Source organism: Athene noctua, chromosome 38 (genome assembly GCF_965140245.1).
Source record: "Athene noctua chromosome 38, bAthNoc1.hap1.1, whole genome shotgun sequence".
Lineage (NCBI taxonomy): Eukaryota > Metazoa > Chordata > Aves > Strigiformes > Strigidae > Athene > Athene noctua.
The window spans coordinates 496,730-521,978 of NC_134074.1; the positions used below are offsets into that span (position 1 = coordinate 496,730).

Below are 25,249 nucleotides of genomic sequence, written 5' to 3' on the forward strand. Positions count from 1 at the left end.
CGCCTCGGCAGACTGCCCCGCCCTCCCCTTCCATCGCCAACCGTGGGGGAGGGGCCCGGCCGGGTTTCTGACCCCACCCCCACCCCCTGCCCCGCCCCGTGACGTCACCTCTCGTCGACGATGACCTCGAGGGCGCTTCGGGGGGAATCGTCCAATCGGGAGCTCTCGTTCCTGGGGGGGGGGGGGGGGGGGAAGAGAAGACCCAAAATTGGAGGATTTGGCCCCGTTTTGGGATTGGGGGAGGGGACGGGGCCCTTGAAAGTTGCCCCTCCCCCCCACCGACCCCTATAGATCCCACCTGGCCCCATAGCGCCCCACATCCCCCTATAGCGCCCCATAGGGCACCTATAGCGCCCCATAGAGCACCTATAGCGCCCCACATCCCCCCATAGGGCACCTATGGCGCCCCACATCCCCCCGTAGCACCCCACATCCCCCCTGTAGAGCCCTATAGCTCCTCATATTGCCCTATAGATCCCCATAGCGCCCCACATCCCCCTACAGCCCCCCCCATAGCGCCCCACACACCCCCATAGGCCACCTATACCGCCCCACATCCCCCTATAAAGCACCTATAGTGCCCCATAGCGCCCCACACCCCCCATAGAGCACCTATAGCGCCCCATAGAGCCCCACATCTCCCCACAGAGCACCTATACCGCCCCACATCCCCCTATAGAACACGTATAGAGCCCCATAGTGCCCCACATCCCCCTATAGAGCACCTATAGGGCCCCATAGCGCCCCACATCTCCCCATATAGCACCTATAGCGCCCCATAGCGCCCCACATCCCCCAATAGGGCACCTATAGCGCCCCACATCTCCCCATAGGGCACCTATAGCGCCCCACATCTCCCCATAGGGCACCTATAGCGCCCCATAGCGCCCACATCCCCCAATAGGGCACCTATAGCGCCCCACATCTCCCCATAGGGCACCTATAGCGCCCCATAGCGCCCCACATCCCCCCATAGAGCCCCACAGCGCCCCATAGAGCTCTGGACAACCCCTATAGGCCCTTGTCCCCCCCATAAGTGCCCCCACGCCCCCGCCCCAGACCCTACGTCCCCCCCTATAGCCCCATAGATCCCCTCTGTGCCCCCCGGCCCCCCTATAGGCACCTCCCCCAGAGGTACCCCTATATCCCCCCACAGATCCTCCTGCCCCCCGGAGTGGGCCCTACAGCCCCCACACCCCCCCCATAGCGCCCCACACCCCCCCCATAGCGCCCCACAGCCCCCCACACCCCCCCAAATGCTCCTACACCCCCCCTATAGTGCCCCACACCCCCCCATAGCGCCCCACAGCCCCTCACACCCCCCCTAAATGCCCCTACGCCCCCCCACACCCCCCCATAACCCCCCTGCCCCCCCCAAACCCCCCCCACACCCCCCCATAGTCCTTTACACCCCCCTGACCCCCCTCAACCCCCTATAGACCTCTATACCCCCCACACACCCCCCCACAAACCCCCCCACGCCCCCCTGACCCCCCCCATACCCCCCTATAGCCCCCCCACACCCCCCCGAAAGCCCCCTACACCCCCCATAACCCCCCTGGCCCCCCCACACCCCCCCTGACCCCCCCAAACCCCCCCACAGGCCTCTATAGCCCCCCACACCCCCCCATAACCCCCCTGACCCCCTGACCCCCCCAAACTCACCCACACCCCCCTACAGCCCCCCCACACCCCCCCATAGGCCTTTATAGCCCCCTCACACCCCCCCCATAGCCCCCTACACCCCCCCCATAACCCCCCTGACCCCCCCAAACTCCCCCACACCCCCCCAAACCCCCCTGACCCCCCCCAAACCCCCCCTATAGCCCCCCTGGCCCCCCCCAAACCCCCCCACACCCCCCCCATAGGCCTCTATAGCCCCCCCACACCCCCCCCATAGCACCCTACACCCCCCCAAACTCCCCCACACCCCCCCCATAGCCCCCCCACACACCCCCCCATAGGCCTTTATAGCCCCCCCACACCCCCCCATAACCCCCCTGGCCCCCCCCACACCCCCTCCCTAGGCCTTTATAGCCCCCCCACACCCCCCCATAACCCCCCTGGCCCCCCCCACACCCCCCCCATAGCCCCCCCACAGGCCCCTCCAGGCCCTGCCACCCCCCCCCACAGGCCGTTCCTGCCCCTCTAGGCGCCCCCCCCCCCACACCCCCCCCCCCCACCCCTTAACCCCCCCCCCCAGCCCCGGGCGTCGCCGCCGATGACGTTACCGGACGCTTCCCGCGCGCCGCATGACGCCGCGTCCCCCGCCCCAGGGCCGCTCTGTCCGCCGGCGGACGCCGCCTCTACTCCTCCCGCTTCCGTTCAGACGCCACGCCCACTCACTTCCGGTGACGTGAAGCCACGCCCCTTCCTTCCGTCCTTCCCCCTCCCTCCCCGCCTCGATCGTTTTCCCCGCCCTTTCCTTTCGGCATGACCTTTGGCCACTTCCGGCGGCGCTCTAGCCCGCTCCTCCAACGCCTCCTCTCGGTCCTCCAAACCCCAGTTGGAGTCCTCCAAACCGCTTTTCCCCGAGAGCTTTTTATTTTTCCTTTTTTTTTTTCTCCCCCCTCACCTCCTCTTTCCCTTCCGTGAGCCCGCCGCCTTGTGTTTGGTTTTTTATTTATTTATTTATTTTTGTTTGCGGATTGCTTCTCTATGGTCACATTCCCGGACGTGACGTCAAAAAAAAAAGCGGGACTTCCGCTTCCGGGCGCCTCGGGGCGAAGGGTTGGGTGGTGGTTGGAGGAGGAGGAGGAAGAAGAAGAAGAAGAAGGGGAAAGGGAGAGGGGGGGGGGAAGGGGAAGGGGGGGGCCGGCTGCTCGTTGTGGTTCGGAGGAGCCATGGAGGTGAGGAAGGGGAGGAGGAGGAGGACGTGGGGGGCTGAGGGGTCGTTTGTGAGGGGAAAATGGGCCGGGGGGGACACCCAGGGAGGAATTTGGGGCGGGAGGGAGGGAATTGGGGTCTGGGGGGGGGTACCCGTGGGGGTAGTTGGGGTGGTGGGGGGCATTTATGGGGGTAGTTGGGGCAGGAGGGAGGGGATTTTGGTCTGGGGGGGCACCCGCGGGGGTATTTGGGTGTTGGGGGGGCGCCCGCGGGGGGATTTGGGTGTTGGGGGGACGCCCGCGGGGGTATTTGGGTGTTGGGGGGGCGCCCGCGGGGGTATTTGGGTGTTGGGGGGGCGCCCGCGGGGGTATTTGGGTGTTGGGGGGGCACCCGCGGGGGGATTTGGGTGTTGGGGGGGCGCCCGCGGGGGTATTTGGGTGTTGGGGGGGCGCCCGCGGGGGTATTTGGGTGTTGGGGGGGCGCCCGCGGGGGTATTTGGGTGTTGGGGGGGCGCCCGCGGGGGTATTTGGGTGTTGGGGGGGCGCCCGCGGGGGTATTTGGGTGTTGGGGGGGCACCCGCGGGGGTATTTGGGGCGGGAGGGAGGGAATTTGGGGTGGGGGGATGACCCAGGAGGGAATTGGGGGCCGGGGGGGGCACCCACGGGGGGATTTGGGGTAAGAGGGAGGGAATTTGGGTCTGGGGGGGGCACCCAGGAGGGTATTGGGGTGGGGGGGGGCACCAGTGGGGGTATTTGGGGCAGGAGGGAGGGAATTTGGGTCTGGGGGGGGCACTCATGGGGGTATTTGGGGTAGGAAAGAGGGAATTCAGGGCCGGGGGGGCACCCACGAGGGTATTTGGGTCCGGAGGGGGGCACCCTTGAGGGATCTTAAATCATGGGGGGGGCCCCCCACGGGTATTTTCCATCCCTGGGGGGGGGTATATGGGTTCCCCCCACCCCACAGACCCCCCCCAAATCTTTGTACCCCCACCCTCTCCAGTTTCCAGGTGGAAGCGACAACTATTTGGCCATCACGGGCACGGCACATCCCTTCCTCACCGGGGCTGAGGTGAGAACGGACAAAATTTAACCAAAACCCCGTGAAATTTCCTCAAAACGCAGCCCCGGAAACGGGCGGTTTGGTGGAAGGGGATGGGAGGGGGGAAAAAAATGGTTTTTTTTGGGAGGAATTGGGGTGAAACGCTCAAAAACGTGGAGTTTTAAGGGAGAAAATAGGTCGAAACGATGGAGACGTTGTGTAAAACGGCGGCAAAATTCTCTCCGAAAGGGTTTGAAGGGCGGAAAAATGCTGCAAAATGGGAAAAAACGGCATCGAGATGGGATAGGATAGCTCAAAACGGCAGCAATGTGCCTCAAAAATAGCTCGATAGGAACAAAGTTCCTCAAAATAAGCCCCAAAGTAGCGGCAGCGCGCTTCGAAATCCTTCAAAACGGCGATAAAATCCCCCAAAATAGCAGCAGTGTGCCCCGAAATTCCTCAGACTAGCAATCAAATCCCCCAAAATCGCGGCAATATGCCCCAAAATCCCTCAGAATAGCAGTAAAATCCCCCAAAATCGCAGCAGTATGCCCCAAAATCGCAGCAGTATGCCCCAAAATCGCAGCAATATGCCCCAAAATCCCCCCAAATCGCAGCAATGTGCCCCAAAATTTCTCAAAATAGCAATAAAATCCTCCCAAATCACAACAATATGCCTCAAAATTGCAGCAATGTGCCTCAAAATTCCTCAGAATTGCAGCAATATGGCCTAAAATCCCCCAAAAATTACAACAGTGTGCCCCAAAATTCCTCAGAATAGCAATGAAATCCCCCAAAATTGCAGCAGAATCCCCCAAAACTCCCTGAAATCGCGGCGATGTGCCCAAAAATCCCTCAAAATTGCAGCAATATGACCCAAAATCCTTCAAAAATCACATCAATATGATCCAAAATCCCCCAAAATCGCATCAGTATGCCCCAAAATCCTGCAAAATCCCAACAATGTATTCCAAAATTGCAACAAAATGCCCCAAAATCCCCCAAAATCGCAGCAGTGTGCCCCAGAATTCCTTAAAATCGTAACTATGTGCCCCAAAATCCCCTAAAATCGCAGCACTATACCCCAAAATCCCCTAAAATCGCAGCAATGAGCCCCAAAATCCCTCAAAATTGCGGCCAAGTGCCCCAAAATTGCAGCAAAATCCCCCAAAATCGTAGCATTATGCCCCAAAATCCCTCAAAATCGTAGCAATAGGCCCCAAAACTCCAACAACGTGCCCAAAAATTGCAACAAAATGCACAAAAATCCCCCAAAATCACAGCCCCGTGCCCCAAAGTCCCCCAAAATTGCGGCAGAATGCCCCAAAATCCCCCAAAATTGCAGCAGTCTGCCCCAAAATCCCCCAAAATTGCAGCAGTCTGCCCCAAAATCACCCAAAAATCGCAGCAAAATGCCCCAAAATCCCTCAAAATTGCAGCACTGTGCCTCAAAATCCCTAAAAAATTGCAGCAAAGTGCCCCGAAATTCCCAGAAAACGCAGCAAAATGCCCCAAAATTCCTCAAAATTGCCACAATGTGACCCAAAATTCCTGAAAATCGTAGCAATAGGCCCCAAAACTCCAACAATGTGCCCAAAAATTGCGACAAAATGCACAAAAATCTCCCAAAATCACAGTGCCGTGCCCCAAAATCCCTCAAAATTTCATCAAAATGCCCCAAAATCCCTCAAAATCGCAGCATAATGCCCCAAAATCCCTCAAAATCGCAGCAAAATGCCCCAAAATCCCTCAAAATTGCAACAATGTGCCCCAAAATTGCAGCAAAATGCCCCAAAATTCCCCAGAATCGCGGCAATTTGCCTCAAAATCTCTCAAAACCGTAGCAATAGGCCCCAAAATTCCAACAATGTGCCCAAAAATTTCAACAAAATGCCCCAAAATTGCAGCAAAATGCCACCAAAATCCCTCAATATCGCAGCAAAGTGCCCCGAAATTCCCAGAAATCGCAGCAAAATGCCCCCAAATCCCTCAAAATCGCAGCAGTATGACCCAAAATCCCGACAATGTGCCCCAAAATTGCAATAAAATGCCCCAAAATTGCAGCAAAATGCCCCAGAATTCCCCGAAATCGCACCAAAATGCCCCCAAATCCCTCAAAATTGCAACAACGTGCCCCAAAATCTCTCAAAATCTCAGCAATATTACCCAAAATCCCAACAATGTGCCCAAAAATTGCAACAAAATGCCCCCAAAATCCCTCAAAATCGCAACAATATTACCCAAAATCCCTCAAAATCGCAGCAAAGTGCCCCAAAATCCCTCAAAATCGCCACAGTGTGCCCCAAAATTGCAACAAAATGCCCCAAAATCCCCCAAAATCGCAGCAATATGCCCCAAAACACCAACAATGTGCCCCAAAATTTCAAGAAAGGGACCCAAAATTGCAGCAAAATCCCTCAAAATCGGAGCAAAATGCCCCAAAATCCCTCAAAATCGCAGCAATATGCCCCAAAAAAATGACACTGTGCCCCAAAATTGCAGCAAAATGCCCCAAAATCCCTCAAAATCGCCAGTGTGCCTCAAAATTCCACCAATATGCCCCAAAATCGCAGCAAAATGCCCCAAAATCCCCTAAAATCGCAGCAATATGCCCCAAAACACCAACAATGTGCCCCAAAATTGCAGCAAAATGCCCCAAAATCCCTCAAAATCGCAGCGATGTGACCCAAAATCCCGACAATGTGCCCCAAAATTTCAACAAAATGCCCCAAAATTTCAACTTAACCCCCCAGAATTGCAACAAAATTGCAGCAAAATCCCTCAAAATCGGAGCAAAATGCCCCAAAATCCCTCAAAATTTCAACAAGGTGCCCCAAAATTGCATCAAAATGCCCCAAAATTGCAGCAAAATGCCCCAAAATTGCAGCAAAATGCCCCAAAACCGCGGCGATTTGCCCCAAAATTTCAACAAAACGCCCCAAAATTTCAACAAAACGCCCCAAAATTTCAACAAAATCCCCCAAAATTGCATCAAAACGCCCCAAAATCTCCCGGAATCGCAGCAATTTGTCCCAAAATCGCAACAATTTGCCCCAAAAAGCTTAAACTGGCTGAAACCCCCCCAATCGCTTTTTATTGTCATAAAAAAGGAAAATCCGCTGTTTTCTCCCAAAAAGGGCAGCGAGGAACGAAACCTCCCCCAAAAATCCCTTTTTTAGGCCTAAAAATGCCACAAAACGGCCACGCCCCCCCCCCCAATTTTTTGCGATTTTAGTAAAAACGGGAAAAATTCCGTTTACTCACCAAAATCGCGATTTTCATGAATCTGCGCCAAAACTCCCTAAAAATGGCGGTTTTTGGCCCAAAACGCCTTCAAATCGGAGGAAAACGACCCTTTTTTTTTTTTTAAATTTACTAAAAATGGGAAAATTAAACATTTCCCCACAAAAATCGCCGTTTTGCTGAGGAACGGGCGCAAAAACTGCCTGAAAATTCACATTTTGAGGCCTAGAAATGGCCCCAAAATATCCCATAATGCCCCCAAAAATTAATTTTTATTTAATTTTTATTATTATTTCTTAATTTTAAGCTTTCTTTGAATTTTTGGAAATTTAAAAAAATCTTAATTATTTCGTATTTTTTAAAAAAAATTTAAAATCATTTTTAATTTAAAAATTTTAATTTTAAAAATTTATAAAAATATTTAAATCATATTTTTGAAATTTTCAACTTTCCGTATTTTGAAAATTTATAAAATTTTCAGTTTTTTGGCTTTTTTACATTTTTGGAAGTTTTTTAACTTTAAAATTAAAATCATCTATTTTGGACTTTTAAAATTTCTTTAAATTAAAATATTTTTCACATATTAAACCTTAAAATTTTTTAATTTAGTTTTTTAAAAAAATTTTTTGAACAGGAAGAAATTAAAATTTAAAAATTAATTTTAATTAATTAATATTAATTATAAATAACGTGTAATTGATATATAAATATATTAATAATTAACTATAATTTTAATTAATTTTAAAATTAGTTTTTAAAATTTATAAATTCTTAAAATTTACAAATTAATTCTTAAAATTTACAAATTAATTCCAAAAATTTACAAATTCCAAAAATTTACAAATTCCGAAAATTTACAAATTAATTCCGAAAATTTACAAATTAATTCCGAAAATTTACAAATTAATTCCGAAAATTTACAAATTAATTCTGAAAATTTACCAATTAATTCCGAAAATTTACCAATTAATTCGTAAAATTTACCAATTAATTCGTAAAATTTACCAATTCGTAAAATTTACCAATTCGTAAAATTTACCAATTCGTAAAATTTACCAATTCCAAAAATTTACCAATTCCTAAAATTTACCAATTCCAAAAATTTACCAATTCCTAAAATTTACAAATTTTAAAAATTTCTTCCATTTTTTTCCATTTTTTAAAATGTTTTAAATTTCTAAACGTGTTTTTAAATTCACATTTTCAGTTAAATTTTTCCAATTTTAATTTTTACAGTTTTTTATTCTGAATATTATTATTCGTAATTATCTCCCCAAAAAAATTATTTTCCAACCTATTTTTAATTTTTCGTTTTCTTGGGGTTTTATTTTTTATTTTTTAAAAAGTTTTCAATTTTAAAAAATATTTTTAAATTAACCTTTTTGGTTATAATTTAAAAATTTAAATTTTTACAATTTTTTTATTCTGAATTTTATTATTCATAATTTTTATAAATATATTTTCCAACCTATTTTTTTAATTTTTCAATTTCTTTGGTTTTTTTTTAAATTTTTAAAAATGTTTAAATTTTAAAAAATATTAACATTTTCAGTCACGTTTTATACAATTTTTAATTTTCACAATTTTTATTCTGAATATTATTACTTTTCACTATTTTTCTTTTCAAATATTTTTAAACCGATTTTTAATTAATTTCTCGGGGTTTTGGGGTTTTTTAAAATTTTTTAAAATGTTTAAAATTTAATTTTTTATAGTTTTAATTTTTAAAAATTGTTTTTTAAAAATTTAATTTAAAAAATTGTTTGCGATTTCATTTTTTAAATTTTAAAATTCCATTTTTAACAATTTCTTAAAATATAGTTACTAATGTTTAAAGTTTAATTTTTAATTTTTTAAAAATTTTTTAAGAAATCAAATTTTAAAATTTTTTAAATTGTTTCTTAATTGTTTAAAGATTAATTTTAAAAAAACTTTAAAATTTTAATTTAAAAAACTTTAAAATTTTAATTTTAAAAACTGAAATTTTAATTTTAAAAACTTTGAAATTTTAATTTTAAAAACTTTGAAATTTTAATTTTAAAAACTTTGAAATTTAACTTAAAAATCGCTTAAAATTTAATTTTTATAAGTTTCAAATTTAATTTTTTTCATTTTATAAAGTTTCACTTTTAACATTTTTTAAAATTTAAATTTTTTACGCTTTGAATTTCATTTTTAAAAGCGTTTTAAAACTTAATCTTCCAAAGTTTCTTTAATTTTTAAAAATTTTTTAAAACTTTATGAATTTTTTTAATTTAATTTTTTTACGTTTTTTGAAATTTGGTTTTTAAAAATTCTAATATTTAGTATTTGAAGTATTTTAAAATCTAATTTTAAAAAATTCTTAGATTTTCCAAAGTTGCTTAAAATTTTTTTAAAGTTGCTTAGAATTTTTTAATATTGTTTACAATTTAATTTATTAAATTCTATAAAATTTAAACTTCAAAATTTTTTAAAATTTAAATTTTTTACTGTTCTAATAGTTTAATTTTTAGAATCTTTTTATATCTCGATCTTCCAAAGCTTTTTAAATTCAGCTCTTTCCAATTTTTTTATCTTTAATTTTTAAAGATTTTAAAATTTAATTTCAATTTTTTTAATTTCAAATTTTTTAGATTTCAATTTTTTAGATTTCAATTTTTTGAATTCCAATTTTTTTAAATTTCAAATTTTTTTTAATTTCAAATTTTTTTAGATTTTCAAGTTTTTGAAAAAATTTCAATTTTTTTTAAATTTCAATTTTTTTAGATTTCAATTTTTTTTTAAATTTCAGGGTTTTTTTTAATTTCGGGGTTTTTTTAATTTCGGGGTTTTTTAATTTCGGGGTTTTTTTAATTTCGGGGGTTTTTTGCAGTTTTTTTTTAAATTTCAATTTTTTTAAATTAGAACTTTTTTAAATTTGAATTTTTTCAAAATTTCAATTTTTTTAAATTTGAAATTTTTTTAAAATTTGCATTTTTTAAATTTAAATTTTTTAAATTTGAATTTTTTACAGTTTGAATTTTTTTAAATTTGAATTTTTTTTAAATTGAAATTTCTTTAAATTTAAATTTTTTTTAAATTTGAGGTTTTTTTAAATTTGAGTTTTTTTAAATTTGAGTTTTTTTAAATTTGAATTTTTTTAAATTTGAATTTTTTTAAATTTGAATTTTTTTAAATTTGAATTTTTTTAAATCTGAATTTTTTTAAATCTGAATTTTTTTAAATTTCACTTTTTCAAACCTCAATTTTTTCAAACCTCAATTTTTTCAAATCTCAACTTTTTCAAATTCCAACTTTTTCAAACTCCAACTTTTTCAAATTTGGATTTTTTTAAAATTTCGATTTTTTCAAATTCCGACTTTTTCAAATTCCGACTTTTTCAAATTCCGACTTTTTCAAATTCCGACTTTTTCAAATTCCGACTTTTTCAAATTCCGACTTTTTCAAATTCGGATTTTTTCAAATTTGGATTTTTTTTAAATTTGGATTTTTTTTTAATTTGGATTTTTTTTAAATTTCATTTTTTTAAATTTCACTTTTTCAAATTTCAATTGTTTCAAATTTCAATTGTTTCAAACCTCAATTGTTTCAAACCTCAATTGTTTCAAATCTCAATGTTTTCGAATCTCAATGTTTTCGAATCTCAATTTTTTCGAATCCCAACTTTTTCGAATCCCAACTTTTTCGAATCCCAACTTTTTCGAATCCCAACTTTTTCAAATTTGGATTTTTTTTAAATTTCGACTTTTTCAAATTCGGATTTTTTTTAAATTTGGATTTTTTCAAATTTGGATTTTTTCAAATTTGGATTTTTTCAAATTTGGATTTTTTCTAAATTTGGATTTTTTCAAATTTGGATTTTTTCAAATTTGGATTTTTTTAAATTTGGATTTTTTCTAAATTTGGATTTTTTTTAAATTTCAATTTTTTCAAATTCCCAATTTTTTTTAAATTTCCCAATTCTGTTCAAATAACTAACTCTCCCCTCCGCCCCCCCGCAGACCTTCCACACGCCCAGCCTGGGCGACGAGGAGTTCGAGATCCCGCCCATCGCGCTGGACGCCGACCCCTCATTGGCCGTCTCGGACGTGGTCGGCCATTTTGAAGATCTGGGGGAGCCCGGGGGGGGCGCCGCCGACCCCCCGTTCCCGCCGCCCCCTTACGGGGTGCAGAGCCTCGACATGCCCGTCGGGATCCCCCACGGCCTCATGGAGCAGGGCGCGGCCCTGCTGCCGGGGGGGCTCGCCATGGTGAGACGCAAAACGGGGCAAAAAACCCCGGAAACGGGCGAGGCGGGGGCGGGGGGCAAATAAAGGCGAAAGGGGGGGGGGGAAAAAAAGGAACAACTGGGGGTATTAATGTGTTGGGGGGGGGTATTAATGTGTTTTGGGGGGTATTAATGTGTTTTGGGGGGTATTAAGGCAGTTTGGGGGGGGTATTTAGGGTTTGGGGGGGGTATTTAGGGTTTTTGGGGGGGTATTAAGGGTTTTTGGGGGGTATTTAGGGTTTTTGGGGGGTATTAAGGCAGTTTTGGGGGTAATAAGGGTTTTTGGGGGGGTAATAAGGGTTTTTGGGGGGTATTAAGGGTTTTTGGGGGGTATTTAGGGTGTTTTGGGGGGTATTAAGGCAGTTTTGGGGGTATTTAGGGTTTTTGGGGGGGTATTTAGGGTTTTTGGGGGGGTATTTAGGGTTTTTTTGGGGGTATTTAGGGTTTTTGGGGGGTATTTAGGGATTTTTGGGGGGTATTTAGGGATTTTTGGGGGGTATTTAGGGATTTTTGGGGGGTATTTAGGGTTTGGGGGGGTATTTAGGGATTTTTTGGGGGTATTAAGGGTTTTTGGGGGGGTATTAAGGATCTTTTGGGGGTATTAAGGGTTTTTTGGGGGTATTAAGGGATTTTGGGGGGTATTACAGGTTTTTGGGGGGTATTACAGGTTTTTGGGGGGTATTTAGGAATTTTTTGGGTGGTATTTAGGGTTTTTGGGTGGTATTAAGGGTTTTGGGGGGGTATTTAGGGTTTTTGGGGTGGTATTTAGGGTTTTTGGGGGGGTATTTAGGGTTTTTGGGGTGGTATTAGGGTTTTTTTGGGGGTATTAAGGTTTTTTTGGGGGTATTAAGGTTTTTTTGGGGGTATTAAGGTTTTTTTGGGGGTATTAGGTGTTTTTTGGGGGTATTAAGTGTTTTTTGGGGGTATTAAGTGTTTTTTAGGGGTATTAAGTGTTTTTTGGGGGTATTAAATGTTTTTTTGGGGCATATTAAGGGTTTTTTGGGGGTATTAAGGGGCTTTTTTGGGGGTATTAAGTGTTTGGGGGGGTATTAGGTGTTTTTTGGGGGGTATTAAGGGTTTGGGGGGTATTAAGGGTTTTGGGGGGTAATAACTTTTGGAGGGGGGTATTAAGGCTTTTTTTGGGGAGCATTAAGTGATTTTGGGGGCAGCATTAAGGATTGGGGGGGGGGGGCCATTAAGCGTTTTTTGGGGTATTAAGGCCGTTTTGGGGGGGGGGGGGTGTATTAAAAACTTTGAGGGGTCGTGCAGGGTTTTGGGGCGCCTGAAGCATTTTTGGGGCGTCCCCCCAAAAAAAAAAAAAACCATTCCAGGAGCTGGATCACACGATGGGGGCTCAGTACACGGCGCCCCCCCCCGTCACCATCGACGTCCCCATGGCCGCCCTCAGCCCGGGGGGGCTGCTGGGTCCCGCCCAACTCACCACTATCGACCAGTCCGAGCTCAGCTCCCAACTGGGGCTCAGCCTGGGAGGAACCGGAACCGGCAACGGGACCGGGGGGGCCACAGGTCAAGGGGGAACCCCAACTTTAAGCGCGGCCCCCCCCTCCGTTCCGTCCCCCGAGGAGCGCCTCTCGCCCACCCCCTCGCCCACCGGCTCGCTGCAGGAGGAGGAGGCCGAGGATTTCCGCAGGGTGAGGAGACACCGGCACCCCAAAAATCCCAAATCCCCCCCCAAAGAACCCCAACTGGCTTTTTTTGCGGTGAAAAACACCCAAAACGGCGCTTTTTTGCGGTGAAAAACACCAAAACGGCGCTTTTTTGCGGTGAAAAACACCAAAACGGCGCTTTTTTACACTGAAAAACACCAAAACGGCGCTTTTTTGCGGTGAAAAACACCAAAACGGCGCTTTTTTACACTGAAAAACACCAAAATGGCTTTTTTTAACATTAAAAAACCCAAAATGTTTGGGTTTTAGTATGAAAAACACCAAAACGGCGCTTTTTTACACTGAAAAACACCAAAATGGCGCTTTTTTACGCTGAAAAACACCAAAATGGCTTTTTTTTAACGTCAAAAACACCCAAAACGGCGCTTTTTTGCGCTGAAAAACACCAAAACGGCGCTTTTTTGCGCTGAAAAACACCAAAATGGCTTTTTTTAACGTTAAAAAACCCAAAATGTTTGGGTTTTAGTATGAAAAACACCAAAACGGCTTTTCTGTGCTGAAAAACACCAAAGCGGCTTTTTTTTAACATTTAAAAACCCAAAATGTTTGTGTTTTAGTATGAAAAACACCAAAATGTCGCTTTTTTGTGGTGAAAAACACCAAAACGGCGCTTTTTTGCGGTGAAAAACACCAAAACGGCGCTTTTTTGCGGTGAAAAACACCAAAACGGCGCTTTTTTGCGGTGAAAAACACCAAAACGGCGCTTTTTTGCGGTGAAAAACACCCAAAACGGCGCTTTTTTACACTGAAAAACACCAAAATGGCTTTTTTTAACATTAAAAAACCCAAAATGTTTGGGTTTTAGTATGAAAAACACCAAAACGGCGCTTTTTTGTGGTGAAAAACACCAAAACGGCGCTTTTTTGCGGTGAAAAACACCAAAACAGCTTTTTTTTAACATCAAAAACACCAAAACGGTGCTTTTTTACACTGAAAAACACCAAAATGGCTTTTTTTAACATTAAAAAACCCAAATTGTTTGCGTTTTAGTATGAAAAACACCAAAACGGCGCTTTTTTACACTGAAAAACACCAAAATGGCGCTTTTTTACGCTGAAAAACACCAAAATGGCTTTTTTTTAACGTCAAAAACACCCAAAACGGCGCTTTTTTGCGCTGAAAAACACCAAAACGGCGCTTTTTTGCGGTGAAAAACACCAAAACGGCGCTTTTTTGCGGTGAAAAACACCAAAACGGCGCTTTTTTGCGGTGAAAAACACCAAAACGGCGCTTTTTTGCGGTGAAAAACACCAAAACGGCGCTTTTTTGCGGTGAAAAACACCAAAATGGCGCTTTTTTACACTGAAAAACGCCAAAACGGGTTTTTTTTAACATCAAAAACACCAAAACGGCGCTTTTTTACACTGAAAAACACCAAAACGGCGCTTTTTTACACTGAAAAACACCAAAATGGCGCTTTTTTACACTGAAAAACACCAAAACGGCTTTTTTGTGCTGAAAAACACCAAAGCGGCTTTTTTTTAACATTAAAAAACCCAAAATGTTTGTGTTTTAGTATGAAAAACACCAAAATGGCGCTTTTTTACACTGAAAAACACCAAAATGGCGCTTTTTTGCGGTGAAAAACACCAAAACGGCGCTTTTTTGCGGTGAAAAACACCAAAATGGCTTTTTTTAACATTAAAAAACCCAAAATGTTTGGGTTTTAGTATGAAAAACACCAAAACGGCGCTTTTTTACACTGAAAAACACCAAAATGGCTTTTTTTTAACATCAAAAACACCAAAACGGCGCTTTTTTGCAGTGAAAACCACCAAAATGGCTTTTTTTAAACGTTAAAAAACCCAAAATGTTTGCGTTTTAGTATGAAAAACACCAAAACGGCGCTTTTTAACGTTAAAAAACACCAAAACGGCTTTTTTTTAACATCAAAAACACCAAAACGGCGCTTTTTTGCAGTGAAAAACACCAAAATGGCTTTTTTTTACGTTAAAAAACCCAAAATGTATGGGTTTTAATACGAAAAACCCCAAAATGCCTTTTTTTAGACTTAAAACCCCAAAATGCCATTTTTTTATGTTAAAAACCCCAAAATACCTTTTTTGAGACTTAAAAACCCCAAACTGCCATTTTTTTAATACCAAAAACCCCCAAGTGCCATTTTTTTATATTAAATACCCCAGAATGCCACTTTTTATGTTAAAAACCCCAAAATGCCATTTTTTAACATTAAAAGCCCCAAAATGCCATTTTTTAGCTTTAAAAAACCCAAAATGCCTTTTTTGAGTCTTAAAAACCCCAAACTGCCATTTTTTTACGTTAAAACCCCCAAAATGCCATTTTTTAACATTAAAAACCCCAAAACAGCTTTTTTTAATATCAAAAACCCCCAAATGCCATTTTTTATGTTAAAAACCCCAAAACAGCTTTTTTTACACTTAAAACCCCCAAAATGCCATTTTTTAACATTAAAAACACCAAAACGCCATTTTTTTAATATCAAAAACCCCCAAACGCCATTTTTTTATGTTAAAAACCCCAAAACAGCTTTTTACACTTAAAACCCCCAAAATGCCAGTTTTTTAACATTAAAAGCCCCAAGATGCCATTTTTTTAATATTAAAAACCCCAAAATACCTTTTTTTACACTTAAAAACCCCAAAACAGCTTTTTTTACACTTAAAACCCCCAAAATGCCATTTAACATTAAAAACCCCAAAATGCCATTTTTTTAACATTAAAACCCCCAAAATGCCATTTTTTTACACTTCCAAACCCCCAAACGACATTTTTTTAATATCAAAAAACCCCAAACGCCATTTTTTTATGTTAAAAACCCCAAAACAGCTTTTTTTACACTTAAAACCCCCAAAATGCCATTTTTTAATATTAAAAACCCCAAGATGCCATTTTTTTAATATTAAAAACCCCAAAACAGCTTTGTTTACACTTAAAACCCCCAAAATGCCATTTTTTAACATTAAAAACCCCAAGATGCCATTTTTTTAATATTAAAAACCCCAAAATGCCATTTTTTTTAACATTAAAAGCCCCAAAACAGCTTTTTTTACACTTAAAACCCCCAAAATGCCATTTTTTAACGTTAAAAACCCCAAGATGCCATTTTTTTAATATTAGAAACCCCAAAATACCTTTTTTTACACTTAAAAACCCCAAAACAGCTTTTTTTACACTTAAAACCCCCAAAATGCCATTTTTTTAACATTAAAAGCCCCAAAACAGCTTTTACACTTAAAACCCCCAAAATGCCATTTTTTAACATTAAAAGCCCCAAGATGCCATTTTTTTAATATTAAAAACCCCAAAATACCTTTTTTTACACTTAAAAACCCCAAAACAGCTTTTTTTACACTTAAAACCCCCAAAATTCCATTTTTTTAACATTAAAAACCCCAAAACAGCTTTTTTTACACTTAAAACCCCCAAAATGCCATTTTTTAACATTAAAAACCCCAAAACAGCTTTTTTTAATATCAAAAACCCCCAAATGCAATTTTTTATGTTAAAAACCCCAAAACAGCTTTTTTTACACTTAAAACCCCCAAAATGCCATTTTTTAACATTAAAAACCCCAAAATGCCATTTTTTAACATTAAAACCCCCAAAACGCCATTTTTTTACACTTCCAAACCCCCAAACACCATTTTTTTAACATTAAAACCCCCAAAATGCCATTTTTTAACATTAAAACCCCCAAAATGCCATTTTTTTAACATTAAAAACCCCAAAACAGCTTTTTTTACACTTAAAAACCCCAAAATGCCATTTTTTAATATTAAAACCCCCAAAATGCCATTTTTTTAACATTAAAAACCCCAAAACAGCTTTTTTTACACTTAAAACCCCCAGAATGCCATTTTTTAACATTAAAAACCCCAAAATGCCATTTTTTTAATATTAAAAACCCCAAAATACCTTTTTTTACACTTAAAAACCCCAAAATACCTTTTTTTACACTTAAAAACCCCAAAACAGCTTTTTTTACACTTAAAACCCCCAAAATGCCATTTTTTTAACATTAAAAACCCCAAAACAGCTTTTTTTACACTTAAGACCCCCAAAATGCCATTTTTTAACATTAAAAACCCCAAAACAGCTTTCTTTTAATATCAAAAACCCCCAAATGCCATTTTTTATGTTAAAAACCCCAAAACAGCTTTTTTTACACTTAAAACCCCCAAAATGCCATTTTTTAACATTAAAAACACCAAAACGCCATTTTTTTAATATCAAAAACCCCCAAACGCCATTTTTTTATGTTAAAAACCCCAAAACAGCTTTTTTTACACTTAAAACCCCCAAAATGCCATTTTTTTAACATTAAAAACCCCAAAACGCCATTTTTTTAATATCAAAAACCCCCAAACGCCATTTTTATATGTTAAAAACCCCAAAACAGCTTTTTTTACACTTAAAACCCCCAAAATGCCATTTTTTAACATTAAAAACCCCAAGATGCCAATTTTTTACACTTCCAAACCCCCAAACGCCATTTTTTAACATTAAAACCCCCAAAATGCCATTTTTTGAACATTAAAAACCCCAAAACAGCTTTTTTTACACTTAAAACCCCCAAAACGCCATTTTTTAACATTAAAACCCCCAAAACGCCATTTTTTAACATTAAAACCCCCAAAACGCCATTTTTTAACATTAAAACCCCCAAAACGCCATTTTTTAACATTAAAACCCCCAAAACGCCGTTTTTTTAACATTAACCCCCCCAAATAGCGTTTCTTCCCCCTCAACCCCCCCGTAACCGCGTTTCGTTTATTTTTTTAAAACCTTAAAAACCCGTTTAAAAAAAAAAAAATCTGAATTTTTTTTTTTTCACCCTTTCCCCTTTTTCTCTTTTTCAGACCCCTGCCCCTAACCCCTCCCCCCCCGCCCTCCCGGCCCCGCCCACCCCGGCCCCGCCCCCGGGGGAGGGGCCTCGCCGGGGGAAGCCCTCCAAGAAGCCCAAGAAGAAGAAGGACCCCAACGAGCCCCAGAAGCCCGTCTCGGCCTACGCCCTCTTCTTCCGCGACACCCAGGCGGCCATTAAGGGCCAGAACCCCAACGCCACCTTCGGGGAGGTCTCCAAGATCGTCGCCTCCATGTGGGACAGTCTGGGAGAGGAGCAGAAGCAGGTGAGGCGCCGGGAGACACCCCAAAAAATTTGAGGGAAATCCCCCCAAAATTGGATGAAAAATCCCCCAAAAATTTGAGAGCGGGAACCGACGTTTTGAGCGGGAAAAACAAATGGAGGTGAGGGACATGGTGGTGGAGGGGAAAAGTGGGGAGACGCCGGTATTTTGGGGGGCTAGAGGACACCCCGAAAAGTTTGTGGAGGTTTGGGAACCAAAATTTGAGGGAAAACCTGCCAAAATTTGAGGGAAAACGCCAAAATTTGAGGGAAAACGCCAAAATTTGAGGGAAAACGCCAAAATTTGAGGGAAAACCTGCCAAAATTTGAGGGAAAACGCCAAAATTTGAGGGAAAACGCCAAAATTTGAGGGAAAACGCCAAAATTTGAGGGAAAACGCCAAAATTTGAGGGAAAACGCCAAAATTTGAGGGAAAACGCCAAAAATTTGAGAGCGGGCGGCGACATTTTGAGCAGGAAAAACAAATGGAGGCGAGGGACGTCGTGGTGGAGGGAAAAAGTGGGGAGACGCCGGTATTTTGGGGGGGCTAGAGGACACCCCGAAAAGTTTGTGGAGGTTTGGGAACCAAAATTTGAGGGAAAACCCCCAAATTTGAGGGAAATTCCCCAAAATTGGATGAAAAATCCCCCAAAAATTTGAGAGCGGGAACCGACGTTTTGAGCGGGAAAAACAAATGGAGGCGAGGGACGTCGTGGTGGAGGGAAAAAGTGGGGAGACGGCGGTATTTTGGGGGGCTAGAGGACACCCCGAAAAGGTTGTGGAGATTTGGGAACCAAAATTTGAGGGAAAACCTGCCAAAATTTGAGGGAAAACGCCAAAATTTGAGGAAAACGCCAAAAATTTGAGAGCGGGCGGCGACATTTTGAGCGGGAAAAACAAATGGAGGTGAGGGACGTCGTGGTGGAGGGAAAAAGTGGGGAGACGGCGGTATTTTGGGGGGCTAGAGGACACCCCGAAAAGTTTGTGGAGATTTGGGAACCAAAATTTGAGGGAAAACCTGCCAAAATTTGAGGGAAAACCTGCCAAAATTTGAGGGAAAACCTGCCAAAATTTGAGGGAAAACCTGCCAAAATTTGAGGGAAAACCTGCCAAAATTTGAGGGAAAACCTGCCAAAATTTGAGGGAAAACCTGCCAAAATTTGAGGGAAAACCTGCCAAAATTTGAGGGAAAACCCCGCCAAAATTTGAGGGAAAACCCCGCCAAAATTTGAGGGAAAACCCCGCCAAAATTTGAGGGAAACCCCGCCAAAATTTGAGGGAAACCCCGCCAAAATTTGAGGGAAACCCCGCCAAAATTTGAGGGAAACCCCGCCAAAATTTGAGGGAAACCCCGCCAAAATTTGAGGGAAACCCCGCCAAAATTTGAGGGAAACCCCGCCAAAATTTGAGGGAAACCCCGCCAAAATTTGAGGGAAACCCCGCCAAAATTTGAGGGAAACCCCGCCAAAATTTGAGGGAAAACCTCCCAAAATTTGAGGGAAAACCTCCCAAAATTTGAGGGAAAACCTCCCAAAATTTGAGGGAAAACCTCCCAAAATTTGAGGGAAAACCTCCCAAAATTTGAGGGAAAACCTCCCAAAATTTGAGGGAAAACCTCCCAAAATTTGAGGGAAAACCTCCCAAAATTTGAGGGAAAACCTCCCAAAATTTGAGGGAAAACCTCCCAAAATTTGAGGGAAAACCTCCCAAAATTTGAGGGAAAACCTCCCAAAATTTGAGGGAAAACCTCCCAAAATTTGAGGGAAAACCTCCCAAAATTTGAGGGAAAACCTCCCAAAATTTGAGGGAAAACCTCCCAAAATTTGAGGGAAAACCTCCCAAAATTTGAGGGAAAACCTCCCAAAATTTGAGGGAAAACCTCCCAAAATTTGAGGGAAAACCTCCCAAAATTTGAGGGAAAACCTCCCAAAATTTGAGGGAAAACCTCCCAAAATTTGAGGGAAAACCTCCCAAAATTTGAGGGAAAACCTCCCAAAATTTGAGGGAAAACCTCCCAAAATTTGAGGGAAAACCTCCCAAAATTTGAGGGAAAACCTCCCAAAATTTGAGGGAAAACCTCCCAAAATTTGAGGGAAAACCTCCCAAAATTTGAGGGAAAACCTCCCAAAATTTGAGGGAAAACCTCCCAAAATTTGAGGGAAAACCTCCCAAAATTTGAGGGAAAACCTCCCAAAATTTGAGGGAAAACCTCCCAAAATTTGAGGGAAAACCTCCCAAAATTTGAGGGAAAACCTCCCAAAATTTGAGGGAAAACCTCCCAAAATTTGAGGGAAAACCTCCCAAAATTTGAGGGAAAACCTCCCAAAATTTGAGGGAAAACCTCCCAAAATTTGAGAGCGGGAGCCGACGTTTTGAGCGGGAAAAACAAATGGAGGCGAGGGACGTCGTGGTGGAGGGAAAAAGTGAGGAAAAGTGGGGAGACGGCGGTATTTTGGGGGGCTAGAGGACACCCCGAAAAGTTTGTGGAGATTTGGGAACGAAAATTTGAGGGAAAACCCCAAAATTTGATGAAAAATCCCAAAAATTTGAGAGCGGGCGCCGACGTTTTGAGCGGGAAAACCAAATGGAAGTGAGGGACGTCGTGGTGGAGGGGAAAAGTGGGGAGACCCCGATATTTCGGGGAGCTAGAGGCCCCCCAAAATAAAATCATGGAGGTTGGGGGACCCCAATTTATGCGGGGGGGGGGGACCCCAAAATTTAAGGGGGGACCCCGAAAATTTGATTGGAATTAAAATAGACGCGTGGATCAACGTCACGGTTGAAGACGCAACTCAAGAGCCTGGAACCCCCAATTTGGGCAGGAGGGCAGCGGGGGGCCCCCCCCTTTTTCCCCTTAACGAATTCGGGGGGGGGTTCCCCTCAAAAATTTGGGGGCGCGCGCCCCCTTTTTTAACCTTTTTCCCCAGGTCTACAAGCGTAAGACGGAGGCGGCCAAGAAGGAATATCTGAAGGCGTTGGCGGCCTATCGCGCCATCTTGGTAAAAAACCCCCCCGCCATTTTGTTTTAACATTGCGGGGGGGGGGGGGGGGTCTCCCTAAAACGGGGGTGACGCCGTTAAGCGCCCCCCCCCGGACTTTTTTTTGGGGGGGGGAATATTTAAATTTTTAATTTTTTCGTAGACGTCGACGGAACCGCCGGAACCCGAACCCAGCGCCACGCCGCCGCCCCCCCCTACCGCCACGCCGCCCCCCCCGGCTCCTTCCTCCTCCCCGGCCCCCCCAACTCCATCCTCCTCCTCCCCAGATCCCCCCAATATCCCTTCGACCCCCCCAAACCCCCCCCAGGCCACCGTCCCCCCTCCCAACATCACCAAAATCATCATCCCCAAGCAGATGCTGCCGCCATCTTTGGCCGTTTCTTCTCAAGGCGGCGTGGTCACCGTCATTCCCGCCACCGTGGTGACGTCGAGGGGAGGGGGGGCGACGTCTGGGGGGGCGGGTGGTAGCGGGGGGGTCACCCCGATTCATTTAACGCCCCCCCCGCAAATCGTCACCCGTTCGGTCCTCCAAGCCGCCGCCGCTCAACTGCCCCGTCTGCAGCCGCCCCCCCTCCAACAAATGCCCCCCCCGCAACCTCCCCCTCAGCCAATCACCGCCGTCCTTACTGCGCCCCCCCCTTTACAGGCCATGCAGCAGCCCCTCCCTCAACAAAAACCCCGACCGCCCCCCCAAACCCCCCCCCAAACCCCCCCTCCCCTCCAAATCAAAATTCTGCCCCCTCCAGCCCTTCAGATCCAACCCCTCCATCTGCCCCCCGAGGAAATGGGGGGGTCACCCCAAAATGGCGGCGGAGGGGGGGGCGGGGGGGGCCCCCCAGTCGCCGCTCCGGTCGCCAATTCGGTGACAAATGTCGGGGGCCCCCCCTCGGCTTCTCAGATCCCCCCCGAGAGCGTGGAGATGATCGCCGGGGACGTGGTGCCCGAGGTGAGGGGGATTATTTTTTTTTTTTTTTTTTGGGGGGGGGGGGGCTAGAAAATGGGGTGAAGTGGGTCAAAATTTGGGGAGGGGGGGGGCACAAAGTAGGGGTAAAGTGGCTCAAAATGTCGGGTTTGGGGCTAGAAAATGGCGGGGGGGGGCACAAAGTGGGGTGAAGTGGCTCAAAAATTGGGGTGGGGGGGGCCACAAAATGGCGGAGGGGGGGGCCACAAAATGGCGGGAGGGGGGCAGAAAGTGGGGTGAAATGGCTCAAAATTTGGGGGGGGGGCAGAAAGTGGGGTGAAATGGCTTCAAAATTGGGGTGGGGGGGGCCACAAAATGGCGGAGGGGGGCAGAAAGTGGGGTGAAATGGCTCAAAATTTGGGGGGGGGGGGGCACAAAGTGGGGTGAAATGGCTTCAAAATTGGGGGGGGGGGTGTTCAAGGGGGAATGGGAGGTTCGGGGGGGGGGGGGCACTTGAACCCCAAAATTTGTCTCTTGAGACCCCCCCCCGACCCCAAAATCTGCCTTTAGCCCCCCCCCGAACCCTAAAATCTGTCTCTGAACCCCAAAATCTGCCTCCGAGACCCCCCCAAACCCCAAAATCTCTGTTTGAGCCCCCCTGAACCCCAAAATCTGCCTTTTAGCCCCCCAAACCACAAAATCTGCTTGAGACCCCCCCCAAACCCCCAAAATCTGCCTCTGAACCCCAAAATCTGCCTTTTAGCCCCCCCAGACCCCAAAATCTCGCTTTGAACCCCAAAATCTGCCTTTTACCCCCCCCAAACCCCAAAATCTCCCTCTTGAAACCCTTCTGCACCCCAAAATCTGCCTTTTAGCCCCCCCAGACCCCAAAATCTGCCTCTGAGACCCCCCCAAACCCCAAAATCTGCCTCTGAACCCCAAAATCTGCCTTTTAGCCCCCCAAACCACAAAATCTGCTTGAGACCCCCCCCAAACCCCCAAAATCTGCCTCTGAACCCCAAAATCTGCCTTTTAGCCCCCCCAGACACCAAAATCTCGCTTTGAACCCCAAAATCTGCCTTTTACCCCCCCCAAACCCCAAAATCTCCCTCTTGAAACCCTTCTGCACCCCAAAATCTGCCTTTTAGCCCCCCCAGACCCCAAAATCTGCCTCTGAGACCCCCCCAAACCCCCAAAATCTGCCTCTGAACCCCAAAATCTGCCTTTTAGCACCCCAAACCACAAAATCTGCTTGAGACCCCCCCCAAACCCCCAAAATCTGCCTCTGAACCCCAAAATCTGCCTTTTAGCCCCCCCAGACACCAAAATCTCGCTTTGAACCCCAAAATCTGCCTTTTACCCCCCCCAAACCCCAAAATCTCCCTCTTGAAACCCTTCTGCACCCCAAAATCTGCCTTTTAGCCCCCCCAAACCCCAAAATCTGCCTCTGAGACCCCCCCAAACCCCCAAAATCTGCCTCTGAACCCCAAAGTCTGCCTTTTACCCCCCCCGAACCCCAAAATCTGCCTTTTAGCCCCCCTAAACCCCAAAATCTGCCTCTGAACCTCAAAATCTCCCTCTGAGACCCCCCCAAACCCCAAAATCTCTGTTTGAGCCCCCCTGAACCCCAAAATCTGCCTTTTAGCCCCCCCAAACCCCAAAATCTCCCTCTTGAAACCCTTCTGCACCCCAAAATCTGCCTTTTAGCCCCCCAGACCCCAAAATCTGCCTCTGAGACCCCCCCAAACCCCCAAAATCTGCCTCTGAACCCCAAAGTCTGCCTTTTACCCCCCCGAACCCCAAAATCTGCCTTTTAGCCCCCCCAGACCCCAAAATCTGCCTCTAAGACCCCCCCAAAACCCCAAATCTCTCTCTGAACCCCAAAATCTGCCTTTTACCCCCCCCAAACCCCAAAATCTCCCTCTTGAAACTCTTCTGCACCCCAAAATCTGCCTTTTAGCCCCCCCAGACCCCAAAATCTGCCTTTTAGCCCCCCGAACCCCAAAATCTGCCTCTGAGACCCCCCAAACCCCCAAAATCTGCCTCTGAACCCCAAAGTCTGCCTTTTACCCCCCCGAACCCCAAAATCTGCCTTTTAGTCCCCCCAGACCCCAAAAATCTCTCTCTGAACCCCAAAATCTGCCTTTTAGACCCCCCCAACCCAAAATTCTGCCTCTGAGACCCCCCCTAGACCCCAAAATCTGCCTCCGAACCCCAAAATCTCCCTCTGAGACCCCCCCGAACCCCCAAAATTTCCCTCTTGAAACCCTCCTCAACCCCCAAATCTACCCCTCAGCCCCCCCCAGCACCCCAAAATCTCCCTCTGGCCCCCCCCTAGCCCCCCAAAACCCCCCTAAACCCCACATCATCCCGTTATCCCGACAGAATACTTTCGGGGGTATCCCCCTCCCCTTTATTTTTGGGGTGATTTTGGGGTTTTTTCGTGCAGGTTGAGTCCCCCACGCAGATGGCGGTGGAACTGGTGGCCGAATCGCCGGTAGCCGAGGACTCGCCCCGTTGCGTCCGGGCCGGTTGCGACAACCCCCCGGTAGCCTCCGGAGACTGGGACGAGGAATATTGCAGCAGCGAGTGCGTCGTCAAACACTGCCGGTCAGTTATTTTTTTTTTTTTGGGGGGGGACACCCACAAAACACCCCAAAAAAACAAAAAAAACAAACCCAAAATCCTTCAAATTTCGCCTTTTTTCTCCCCGTTTTTGACACACGCGCCCCCCCCCCAGGGACGTTTTCCTCGCCTGGCTCGCCGCTCGCAACGCCGGCAACAGCGTCGTCTTCGTCAAATAACACCCACCCCCAAATTTTGGGGTCCCCGCTGCCTGTACCCCAATAAAATTTAAGGGACCCCAACCCTGAGTCTTTGTTGTTAAATGGGCGGGAGCGATTTGGGGCGGTTTAGTGGGATTTTGGGGGGGTGAGAGGGTGTGCGTGTGCGCTGGCACGAGCGGTGCGTCTCTTCGGCTTTGAAGGTGCCCCAAAAATGCACCTTTGTGCCCCAAAAATCCTCCTTTGTGCCCCAAAAATCCTCCTTTGTGCCCCAAAAATGCACCTTTGTGACCCAAAAATCCTCTGTGAGCCAAAAAAGCACCTTTGTGCCCCAAAAATCCTCCTTTGTGCCCCAAAAATCCTCTTGTGCCCCAAAAACGCACCTTTGTGCCCCAAAAATCCTCTTTTGGACCCA

The 25,249-nt window shown here is 44.9% G+C and overlaps 1 protein-coding gene across 1 annotated transcript; it reads left to right on the forward strand.

Moving 5' to 3' along the window:
• The first annotated feature begins 2,729 nt into the window (after positions 1–2,729).
• TOX4 (TOX high mobility group box family member 4) lies at positions 2,730–25,045 on the forward strand. The gene is made up of 9 exons (XM_074931058.1): positions 2,730–2,849; positions 3,826–3,894; positions 11,091–11,339; positions 12,688–13,008; positions 17,886–18,155; positions 21,079–21,150; positions 21,293–22,096; positions 24,501–24,661; positions 24,792–25,045. The coding sequence occupies exons 1-9, from the start codon at positions 2,844–2,846 to the stop codon at positions 24,853–24,855; spliced, it is 2,016 nt and encodes a 671-aa protein (XP_074787159.1). The 5' UTR covers positions 2,730–2,843; the 3' UTR covers positions 24,856–25,045.
• The last annotated feature ends 204 nt before the right edge of the window (positions 25,046–25,249 follow it).